This window comes from Bufo gargarizans, chromosome 3 (genome assembly GCF_014858855.1).
Source record: "Bufo gargarizans isolate SCDJY-AF-19 chromosome 3, ASM1485885v1, whole genome shotgun sequence".
NCBI classification, from domain to species: domain Eukaryota; kingdom Metazoa; phylum Chordata; class Amphibia; order Anura; family Bufonidae; genus Bufo; species Bufo gargarizans.
The window spans coordinates 511,277,590-511,290,446 of NC_058082.1; the positions used below are offsets into that span (position 1 = coordinate 511,277,590).

Genomic DNA, 12,857 nt, shown 5'->3' on the forward strand with positions numbered 1-12,857 from the left:
ACTCTGGACTGCAGGTGTGTATTCTATTCTACACATTATTGGGGTCATTTATCAAACTGGTGTAAAGTAGAACTGGCTTAGTTGCCCATAGCAACCAATCAGATTCCATCTTTCATTTTTGTCAGCTCCTTTGGAAAATGAAAGGTGGAATCTGGTTGTTTTCTAGGGGAAATTAAGCCAGTTCTACTTTACACCAGTTTGATAAATGACCCCAAATGTGCGTTTTTTTATTTTTATTTTTGTTGTGGGTGACATTTTGTAAAATCTTGTTACTTGGGTGCAACCACTTTTAGCTTGGAGATACAGACTACAGTGTTAAGGTTCACCTGACTCCCCCCAAACATGTGCACGCTTGGCTCAGCATGCATGTGCTCTCATAGGGGAGAGGGCAGAAAGATGGTGACAGACATCTATGGCGGTGGCTTATATTCCTTGAGAATAGTCAGCTGGTCCCATGAAAATTGTTGGATTCAGTCAACTTTACTCCTATGTGTATGGGCACCTTTACTAAGTGGCATTACTGACAGGAAGTCCAAAAAATTCAGCCCCTATGATCATTACATATCTCAAGTTCTGATAACCTCCTTGCAATATTAATGGACATTTGTGAATTATAGCAGCTACTCCTCCTATAAGCATCAGTTATATTTGTATCTAACATTATAGTTAGTGCTTCTCTAAATTAAATAAATGTGGAAAATCAATAAACTACAAAATGATATATCATCTGCTCAGCTTCTCCTGCTCTAAAATATGCTGCTGAGAGATGGAGCAATAATATATTTCAAGCAACAAGTTTAGGGTGGGTTTGCAATAGTGTTATGGCATTTTGTTATAGGTTCCGTTTATACCTGAATATAACGGAAGGCCCAGATGGAACGCAAAACGGAAGCCTTTATGAGGCATTCCGTTTTGCTCCGTCCTAATAGAAGTCTTTGGGCGAGCATAACGGATCCGTCTGGTTTCCGTTATGCAAGATGGAAACAAAGTCCTGTCGACAGGACTTTTTTTTCTGTCCTGCATAACAGAAACCAGACAGATCTGTTATGCTTGCCCATAGACTTCTATTCAGACGGAGCAAAACGGAATGCCTCCTAAAGGCTTCCGTTTTGGATTCCGCCTGGGCCTTCCGTTATTTTCCATTATAAATGGAACCTATAACAGAATGCTATAACGCTAGTGCGAACCCATCCTTACTTTAATAAAATATGGTGCACCTTACTCTTCTGGCTTTTGTTGCTGCATTTTGGACTTTCATAAATCTTTAAAACTCAGCTTTATGCTCATCAGTCTCATACTCTTGTCTTGCAACTTTGAACGATAAAAAAATTGTTTACCTAGCATGATGAATGGAATTCCCAGGAAAGTAGAATTATATTTTCCTCCCGTCAAATTGATGATCCCTGCGGCAGTGAGAGTGGAAAGAGTGACAGTCACAAGTCCAAGTAGACCCAACCAAGGTTTGCTTCGAACACAGTCCTGCATGGAGCAGCACACAATAGCCAATGAAAGAACTAAGATAAGACTTGTGAACAGGTAATGTTCTGCAACCCTGCTGGTTTTCTGAAAATCTTCACCTAGAGATGAAGACGTGAAAGGGTACATTTTAACCTCTCTATTTAATCTTTGAAAGCTTTCCACAGTCTCACAGAAAATAGATTCCCACTTTTCAGCCACTATTTCATTGATGGAGTTGATTGCCTGTAGATAATATGTGAGCTGGATGGCCTCTGCAGACTTAACTCGATCTTTGCTGTGCACGGTGACACCTCCCAACTGATGCCCATTGTAAACTTCTCTGCCATCCTTTAACTGTGTTATAGGATAGGTAATGACAACGTTTGTTCGATTTAAAGAGCGAGCTGCCTTCAGTTCCTCTAATATGTGTACTATATCATCCACTATGCAGGTTTTCTCATTGCTCAACATGCAAATGTGAGCAAATGTGTAATTGAACCCCGGCCGGTGGACTTGAATCCTTTTCACTGCAGAGTGAAACTGTGAAAAGAAAGGGAGAAAGAAAGAAAAAATTATCAGTTTGAAACATTTTGTCCCTTGCTGTGAAGAGAATCAATCTAGGCAACCTAACAATCAAATCTAAGAAATGTACATTCATATACAAGTACAATACAGTTCCATAGCCAAACAACCATAGCAATAACCAAACTGACTACTCAGCAACCAGAAGGTTATGAAGATAGTATTTGTATTGAACACTTTTAAAAGTATTAGAGTAGATTGAACATGGAGTTATCTGCTGCCCATACACAATGATTTTGGGTGTTACATCAATGATTCTTTGACTCAATGTCTGATGTCTTTAGACAGGGCAATTATTTGGAATAAGCATTGGTATAATAATCGGGCAGATTGGCTTACAGAAATGTGCCCTTATTCCGAATGCATATATGGAGAAAGGAATTTTGCGTGTTTATTCAAGATTAGCTCAGACAGCTTAGCATCGGATTCAATGATAACCACCAATCTTAGGACATATATTTTACAAACATACTATATGTAGCTGGCCAGCTAAGACCTGTCCTAGATTGCTAATATAACTTAAATGTTTATACAGCTAAACCTGCAAATAACCTTAATACAGTTCCACAGTTCCTATGTTTGTGTGTTAAAGACAAAAGCAGAGATATTTACAGTGACTTCATGTTTGGATGTCATAAAACTGTTATATATTGTGTTCACAGAAGCAGAAAAGATAATATGCCTTTAAGATTCAGTATATGGATGTGAGGTAAGCTCAATGACACAGCATAAACAACAGAAAGCATTGAGTTAAACTGTCTTGACCAATCCTAGCTAGCCTCACACAGCCCAGGAGTTTTGACCAATTACAGCCAGCCTCACACATAGTGGGAAATCCCCCTAGCAGGAGCTGCTAGAATCATTACACCGGAGGAGAGAAGCCTAACAAAACAGTTATATAGCGTTCCTACTGTTAATATAGTGATTAGAACTGTATAATGAACCAGTTATATGTGTGTTTACTTACAGTTCCACCAATTGCAAACTACAAATACCATACAAACAATTGCAACCATTCAAATTCCATATTGCAATCCAAATTGCATACAACCATACCAGATCATACTCAACCAATCTGAAAATAGTTACTAACTGCATACTGCAAATTGCGACCAAATTCAGCATACCTCTCAGAGAGATCATCATAAAGTGCTTACATAACTTAAAGTGAGAGTACAGATACTCAAGAGAGAAATATATGCACCATTTTAAGGCACTTCATGGTGCTGCACCTGCCACACTATATATATATATATATATATATATATATATATTGTAAGAAGGTACCTGGAATCATCGTGGATGGAAGGTATGTGTCACCGAGGTTCCTGGCCTCGGTCAAGTAAGAGTCAGTATTTTATGTGTCAGCAGCAGCTATTGCTAATTGACACCGTGAGATTTATCATGGCTGTCCGGGATGGCTCTTACTGGGAGTAGTCAAAGTGCTGGGTGGGTGACTACTCCCCATGTTCCAGGCCGGATTTTGCCAGGCAAAAAAAACCACCCAGCACAGCCAGGTGTGGTGGATTTACCTCCCTCTGACAGTGGACCTCAGGAGTCTGTGTGCTATGAACTGAGGGCTGTGCTGGGATTGAGGTTTGAGCCGTGCTGGAGGACTCAAGTCCCTCTAAAGGCGACCAGGCTATGAACTTGACGAGGCTGAACTGCTAACAGGGTGCAAATTAACACCCAGAAAAAAAGATAACTTTTATTGTTTATAGACTTTCCTTGTGTGTAAACAAGCAACAAGCCACCTGCGTTTTGTGATACACATTATCTTCATTTTGTTATACACCAAGGTGTGAATAAACACCGCTGTTTGATTCAAGAACTGTGTACTTTGCCTCTATACTGCATCCGCTAGTCCTAACTACCAGAGCGAATCCCCACAATATATCTATATATTAGTAAGTATTATCAGGAAGTATTACTTTACTGAGAGAGTAGTGAATGCATGGAATAGCCTACCTGAAAAAGTGGTAGCTGAAAATACAGTGAAGGAGTTTTAAGCATGCATGGGATAGGCATAAGGCCATCCTTCATATAAGATAGGGCCAGGGGCTATTTATAGTATTCAGTATATTGGGCAGACTAGATGGGCCAAATGGTTCTTATCTGCCGACACATTCTATGTTTCCTTGTTCCTGCGCAAACATTTAGGCAGATGTTGAAAAGTCAGAAAAATGCAGCAAAGTGAGAATGCTTTTAAAAATAGAAGTGTGAATAGTTTACTTTTTAGCAATTAACAAAATGCAAAGTAAATGAATAAAACTGAAATCTAAGGCCTCAATCACACTTCAGTGTTTGGTCAGTGATTTCCATTAGTGATTTGTGAGCCAAAACCAGAAGTGAAGCCTACACAAACATAATATATAATGAAAAGATTTGCACCTTTTCTGTGGTTTTGACTTGCATTTTATTTTGGCTCACAAATCAATGATGGAAATCAATGACCAAACACTGAAGTGTGAAGGAGGCCTAAATCAGATCAATATTTGGTGTGACTACCCGTTGCCTTCAAAACAGCATACATTTTTCTAGATCACTTGCACGCAGTTTTTTTAAAAACTTGACAGGGTGGTTGTTCCAAGGATCTTGGAGAACTAAACCCAGATCTTCTGTGGATGTAGGCTTGCTCAAATCCTTCAGTTTCTTGTAATCACAAACAGAGTCGATGTGATGATGTTGTGATAAGGGTTCTGTTTGGGCTGTTTGAAGATAGTTCTTAATTACACTGGCTGTATGTTAGGGGTCATTGTTCTGCTGCAGAATAAATTAGGAGCCAATAAGATGCCTTTCTGATGGTATTACCTGATGGATAAGTTACTTCCTACATTTCTCAGCACTGCTGACACCATTAATCTTGACCAAATCACAAACTCCATTTGCTGAAATGTAGCCAAAACTTGCAAAAAATCTCCACCATACTTCACCGTTGCCTAAAGACACTCCTTATTTCACTGTATGTTCTCAAGATATATGTACATTGATGCCCAGTTCCTTCAAAAACTGTGTGAAGTGTACCTTGAAGAATTGATTCTGCTTTGAAGGCAAATGGTGGTCACAGCAAATATTAATTGGATTTAGATTTCTCTTATGTTCATTCACTTTGCATTTTCTTAATTGATTCTTACTTTGAAGCATTTTTTTTCCACATCTGCACAGCATATGTGTTTTAATATATGGATCCTTGTATTATATGAAGCTGCAACCTTGATGTACCAAATAACTTGCTATATATTACCATTTAAATGTTGTGGAACATTTTACATTGCTAGTAAGGACTAGTGTTGAGCGAATCAAAGTCCACAAAGTGTTTAGCGATCTGAATTTCAGGATAAATTTGATTCAAAACGGAGCCAAATCTCCTTTTCCTTCATGTTAGAGAATCAATTTTACCAGGAATAGTGTAAAAAAAATAAAAAATCATACTTAACTCATCCATTTGCTCGTGACGGGTTGGCCACTGCCATCTTGCTTGAAAATCTCGCACAAAATCCTGTGCACAGTGACATATGACGTCACCACTCTGATTCTGCCCCAGATCTTCAATCAAATGGTGGTGGCCGGGCCGTCGCAAGCAAATGGATGAGGTATGATTTTTTGGGTTTTCATTTTCATTTAACAGTCTATTGCTATCAGATGCCGTGATCAGCTATGAATTCGTCATCTGAGGGATACAATGACGGCCGCCGCTACCTGTCATTACACCCATTACTTACAAAGAAATGTGCTTCATGACGAAGTAATTTGTCACGAAGCAATTTTTTGCAAAAGCGAAGCAGCCGAATCAAATTTTGGAATACTTCACTCATCTCTAGCAAGGACAGTACAGGGTTTACATTGATGGTGCCCAGAGGTGAATGTGTTTTTTTCTGAATAAGTGAAAAAAAAATTGTGCTCATTCCTTTCATAATACATATTTGAAGGGTCTGGAGCTCTGCTTTTCTAAAATTATAAAATGCTGGTTGCTTGCAGTCACTGCCACAAATAACTTATAACCAATTGAAAGGATAAGTGATAAGTACGTGATTGGTGGGGGTCCCAGCAGTTGTGATCAGATACAATGCCTTGCAAAAGTATTCACCCCCTTTTTTTTGTGTTTTGTTACATTACAGTCTTAAGTTCAAAGTTTTGTTAATCTGAATTCTATGTGATGGATCAGAACACTATAGTTTTAGTTGGTGAAGTGAAATGAGAAAAAAAATATAAATAAAACTACTGTTTAGAAATAGAAAACAGAAAATTTGCATGTGCATATGTATTTACCCCCTTTGTTAGGAAGCCCATAAAAAGCTCTGGTGCAACCAATTGCCTTCAGAAGTCACATAATTAGTGAAATAATGTCCACCTGTGTGCAATCTAAGTGTCACATGATCTGTCATTACATATACACACCTTTTTTGAAAGTCCCCAGAGGCTGCAACACCTAAGCAAGAAGCATCACTAACCAAACGCTGTCATGAAGACCAAGAAACTCTCCAAACAAGTTAGGGACAATGTTGTTGAGAAGTATAAGTCAGGGTTAGGTTATAAAAAATATCCAAATCTTTGATGATCCCCAGGAGCACCATCAAATCTATCATAACCAAATGGAAAGAACATGGTACAACAGCAAACCTGACAAGGACGGCCGCCCACCAAAACTCACGGACCAGGCAACAGAGACCTAAGGTAACCCTGGAGTAGCTGCAGAGTTCCACAGCAGAGACTGGAGTATCTGTACATAGGACGACAATAAGCCGTATGCTCCATAGAGTTGGGCTTTATGGCAGAGTGGCCAGAAGAAAGCCATTACTTTCAGCAAAAAACAAAAAGGCACGTTGTGAGTTTGTGAAAAGGCATGTGGGAGACTCCCAAAATGTATGGAGGAAGGTGCTCTGGTCTGATGAGACTAAAATTTAACTTTTCAACCATCAAAGAAGACGCTATGTCTGGCGCAAACTCAACACATCACATCACCCAAAAAACACCATCCCTACAGTGAAACATGGTGGTGGCAGCATCATGCTGTGGTAATGTTTTTAAGCAGCCAGGACTGGTAAACTGGTCAGAGTTTAGGCAAAGATGGATGGTGCTCAATACAGGAATATTCTTGAGCAAAACCTGTACCACTGTTAGTTATTTGAGGCTAGGACAGAGGTTCACCTTCCAGCAGGACAATGACCCCAAATACACTGCTAAAGCAACACTCAAGTGGTTTAAGGGGAAACGTAAATTTGTTGGAATGGCCTAGTCAAAGCCCAGTTCTCAATCCAATAGAAAATCTGTGGTAAGACTTAAAGATTGATGTTCACAAGCACAAAACATCCAACTTGAAGGAACTAGAGCAGTTTTGCAAGGAGGAATGGGCAAAAATCCCAGTGGTAAGATGTGGAAAGCTAATATTAACTTATCCAAAGCGAATTGGAGCTGTGATTGCCCCAAAAGGTGGCTCTACAAAGTATTGACTTTAGGGGGGTGAATAGTTATGCATGTTCTTTGCTTCACATTAAAAACAAAAAAAATCTTCAAAGTTATTGGCATGTTCTGTAAATTAAATTATGCAAATCCTCAAACATTCCATGTTAATTCCAGGTTGTGATGCACCAAAACACAAAAAAAGTCAGGGGGGGGGGGGGGTGAATAATTTTGCTAGGTACTGTACTTATTTCCTAGAAGCTCAGTCCCATTAAAGTGACTGTTCCTAGGTTGTAATACCAAGCACAGCCATGATACAACATATAGTGATGTGCTTGCTTTTTTTGTGTGGGGGCTGGAGTGCTGCAGCACCTCTTCTGATTGGCAGGGGTGCAGAGGGTCAGAGGCTCCTGAGCACAGTGCTAAACTCCTGGAAAACCCCTTCAATTCATTACACTATATTATACAGTGCATTTTAGAATTCTGCTTTGAACCTGTAATTTTACTTGAGAAAAGAAAGTGGGCTAAGCAAGTATATTACACTTAGAGATGGCCTTGCGGTTCGCCCAGCAGTCGATTCAAGGCAAACTTTGCGGTTCGCCAAACATGCGAACATATGGCGATGTCCGCCGGTGCCATATTCTTTTGCATTGTGCCGAACTTTGACCCATGACACATCCATCAGGTGGGACAGGACAGCCAATTGAGACATTTCAGCACATGGACACACCCCCACTCTATCAAAGAACCCGATCTGGCAGTCAGTTTACATTCTGTGCTTTGCCAGTGTAGGAAGAGGTTGCTTTGTGGAGCAGGGAGAGGCTGTTAGGGGCACCAAACGCTAGCTAATAGAGCCACAAAAGTCCTTTTTAACTGGTAAAAGGGTGAAATACTGAGGGGTGTGATATACTTATAATATGCTTTCTAACATAGAAAGTATATTATAATGTATTTGTATTGAGCTATATAGAGAGACAAATGCTATTGGAACAACTAATTGCAACGGGTGTTATATACCTGTTGTCCCCCCAAAAATTGGTTGAGGGGTGTGATATACCTGCTTCCACAAAATACTTATTAAGGGGTGCAATATTACTGCTTCCACCAAATATTAATTGGGGGGTGCGATATACCTGCTTCCACAAAATACTGATTAAGGGGTTTGAAATACCTGCTTGAACCAAATATTGATTGAGGCCTGCGATATACCTGCTTCAGCAAAATACTGGTTAATGGGCTTGATATACCTGCTTCCACAAAATACTTATTAAGGGGTGCAATATTACTGCTTCCACCAAATATTAATTGGGGGGTGCAATATACCTGCTTCCACAAAATACTGATTAAGGGGTTTGAAATACCTGCTTGAACCAAATATTGATTGAGGCCTGCGATATACCTGCTTCAGCAAAATACTGGTTAATGGGATTGATATACCTGCTTCCACAAAATACTGATTGAGGGCTGCGATATACCTGCTTCCACAAAATACTGATTAAGAGGTTTGATATGCCTGCTTTCACAAAATACTGATTGAGGCCTGTGATATACCTACTTCCACGAAATATTGATTAAGGGGTTTGATATGCCTGCTGCTACAAAATGCTGATTAAGGGCTGCAATATACCTGCTTCCACAAAATACTGATTATGGGGTTTGATTTACCTGTTTCAACTAAATATTGATTGAGGCCTGCAAGATACCTGCTTCCACACAATACTGATTAAGGGGTCCGATATACCTGTTTCCACCAAATATTGATTGAGGCCTGCGATATACCTGCTTCCACAAATTACTGATTAAAGGGTTTGATATACCTGCTTCCACAAAATAATGATTAAGGGCTGCGATATACCTGCTTCAACAAAATACTGATTAAGGGGTTTGATATGCCTGCTTCCACAAAATACTGATTGAGGGCTGCAATATACCTGCTTCCACAAATACTGATTAAGGGGTTTGATATTCCTGTTTCCACCAAATATTGATTGAGGCCTGCAAAATACCTGCTTCCGCAAAATACTGATTAGGGGCTCTTTCACACTTGCGTTGTTCTGTTCCGGCATAGAGTTCTGTCGTCGGTGCTCTATGCCGGAAGAATCCTGATCAGGATTATCCCCATGCATTCTGAATAGAGAGAAATCCGTTCAGGATCTATCAGGATGCTGCGCTTTTTGCTCCGGCCAAAAATCCTGAACACTTGCCGCAAGGCCGGATCCGAAATTAATGCCCATTGAAAGGCATTAATCCGCATCCGGCCTTAAGCTAAACGTCGTTTTGGCGCATTACCGGATCCGACATTTAGCTTTTTCTGAATGGTTACCATGGCTGCCAGGACGCTAAAGTCCTGTTTGCCATGGTAAAGTGTAGTGGGGAGCGGGGGAGCAGCATACTTACCATTCGTGCGGCTCCCGGGGCGCTTCAGAGTGACGTCAGGGCGCTCCACGCGCATGGATGACGTGATCGCTTGGCACGTCATCCATGCGCATGGGGTGCTCTGATGTCATTCTGGAGCGCCCCGGGAGCCGCACGGACGGTAAGTATACTGCTCCCCCGTTCCCCACTACTACTATGGCAACCAGGACTTTAATAGCGTTCTGGCTGCCATAGTAACACTGAACGCATTTTGAAGACTGATCCGTCTTCAAATGCTTTCAGTTCACTTCCGGCAAATGGAGTACACGACGGATCCGGACAACGCAAGTGTGAAAGAGCCCTAAGGGCTGTGATATACCTGCTTCCACAAAATACTGATTAAGAGGTTTGATATTCCTGCTTCCACAAAATACTGATTAAGGGCTGCAATATACCTGCTTCTACAAAATACTCATTGAGGGCTGCGATATACCTGCATCCACAAAATACTGATTAAGGGGTTCGATATACCTGTTTCCACCAAATATTTATTGAGGCCTGTGATATACCTGCTTCCAGAAAATACTTATTAAAAGGTTTGATATGCCTGCTTCCACAAAATACTGATTGAGAGCTGCGAAATACCTGCTGCCGTAAAATACTGATTAAGGGGTTCGATATACCTGTTTACACCAAATATTGATTGAGGCCTGTTATATACCTGCTTCCACAAATACTGCTCTTCTCTAGGGACTTAGGCACAGGGTCATTTTGAAAATAAAAGGCAGAGGAAGAGGTAGGCCATTTCGCCAGGGTGGTAGGGTCGGGCGGGTGCACCAGGCCAGAGCCTAAATGGGAGGTTGAAGAAGGCATTTGCGAAGGCATGGCTCACTCACCCTTCCGCTTCTGCATCCCCCTCATCTTCTTTAGCTGCACCCTCCTCTCTCTCTGCTGTGTGCACCCCCAAATACACCACCACCACTATAGCCCCTCCACTTGAGTCAAAGGAATTATTTTCCCATCCATTCCCAAACCTTACCAATGCGTAGCCATTCTTGACATCAAATGAGGAAGAGGAGGTAGCAACGGCCGCCACCCAACGGTCTGACGACAGTACCCAGATCAGCCCAAGGAAGGAGGTCCCCGCTGTTGCTGCCTACTCCAAGATCTCAAATGTTATTGGTGGTGAAGGTGACGATGATGATGTGTCGATGGACGTCACCTGGGTGCCCACAAGAGAGGAAGAGGAGGGGAGGTCAGAGGGAGAGATGGAGCAGCAGAGAGAGAGGAGTAGGAGGAGAAGCAGGCAGAGCTCGCAGGGCACAGAAGGCAAAAAGCAGACTGCAAATGTATCTAGAGCGAGCAATCCACCATGCACGGTCACTTCTGGCGCTCCCAGGACGCCTTCACATGGCTCCACAGTGTGGGCTTTTTTTAGCGTGTTAGCTGCTGACAATAGTGTTGCCATCTGCAGCCTATGCTGTCAGCGCGTAAGTACCGGTAGGCCCAACTCTCACCTAGGGATGACCGCCTTATGATGGCACCTGACCTCCCATCAACGAGCCCGCTGGAAGCAACGCCGTCAGAACCCACAAAGCCACACTTCTGGTGCTCCACGTCCTGCCTTTTCTCCTTCTCCTCTCTCCCCCCATTTGTCCTCCACTCTACCTTCCACTGTGCCGTCGTTGCGCTCATCTGGCAGAAGGCAGGCTTCAGTGTGCCAAATGTTCAAGTGTATAAAGTTGATGACGCCGGAAAACCCTCTTGCTCAATGACTGACTGCTGGCTTGTCGGAACTGCTAGCCTGCTAACTACTGCCATATAAACTAGTGGAATTGGAGGCCTTTACAAAATTTGTGGACATCGGTATACCGCAATGGAAGGTCCCCGGAAGGAAATATTTCTCCCAGAAGGGCATCCCAGAGATATATGGCCACGTTGGGCGGCAAGTGAATGTATTTCTGGCACACACGTGTCAGTGCCAAGATGCATCTGAACACAGACACTTGGTCTAGCAAACACGGGCAGGGAAGGTACATAACTTTTACTGCCGACTTGGTAAACCTTTTGATGGCTGTCAAGCATGTACCCCTTGGCTCCCGTGAGGATTTGGTGTTATCACCAAGGATTGCATACAATATGAGAAAAGAGTTGAACGGCACACCTCTGGTGAAGGTAGTGCTCAGTGTTATACAAAGTTTCATGCAATTTAAGAGAAAACCACAACACTCTAGTTGCTGTTTCATTAAATGCTTATTTATTGGAAAGCTTTTTTAGATTTTTTTAAACTTTTTTATCCACCCAGAGAATAATATTTAGCCACTGGCCAACGTTTCGGTCAACAATAGACCTTGATCATGGCCTTAGTCATTGCGTCATCCAGCCAAACTAGAAGCACCATGACTAAGGCCGTGATCAAGGCCTATTGTTGACTGAAACGTTGGTCAGTGGCTAAATATTATTCTCTAGATGGATAAAAAAGTTTAAAAAAATAAAAAAAAGCTTTCCAATAAATAAGCATTTAGCGAAACTAGAGTGGCTTGGTTTTCTCTTCAATTGCAAGGATTGCATACAGGCCTGCCTCTTCTCCTCCTCCTACTCCATCCTCCTTCTCCTCCTCGGCTGACTCCTCCTTTTCCACTGTTACTGCCTCTTCCACTGCGCCCCCCCAAGCTCCCCAGGACCTATTCAACGTCCAAGCTGAGATGTTTCAATTTTTAGCCAGTGACCTCCTAATGTACCTCCAGCCACATCATCACAAGTTCTTTTCTGTCAGGTGAATACCTAATTTTTGGGGCCTGTTCTGGCCTACAGTAAAATTTTCAGCCAGTGACCGCCTAATGTACCTCTAGCCACATAATCACAAGTTCTTTTCTGTTAGGTGAATGTGTAATTTTTTGGGCCTGTACTCCCGTGGCCTAAAATAAAAAATGTCTAGGCTCCAGCATGGCACATTTTTGAGAGTTTCCCTTTAAGACACATAAAAATGGCCCCTGAATAAAATACATATTTTTTTGTGGGAATTTCTGCAAATGATCCCCCCTCTGGTATGTCACTGTCCA

General features: G+C 41.8%; 1 protein-coding gene across 1 annotated transcript in view; it reads right to left on the reverse strand.

The window, feature by feature from the left end:
* Positions 1-12,857, reverse strand: part of PTCHD1 (patched domain containing 1) — a 222,127-nt gene that overhangs the window by 142,206 nt on the left and 67,064 nt on the right. The window contains exon 2 of the mRNA XM_044287103.1: positions 1,338-1,998. Coding sequence (XP_044143038.1) covers positions 1,338-1,998 — 661 coding nt within the window. The remainder of the gene's footprint in view (positions 1-1,337; positions 1,999-12,857) is intronic.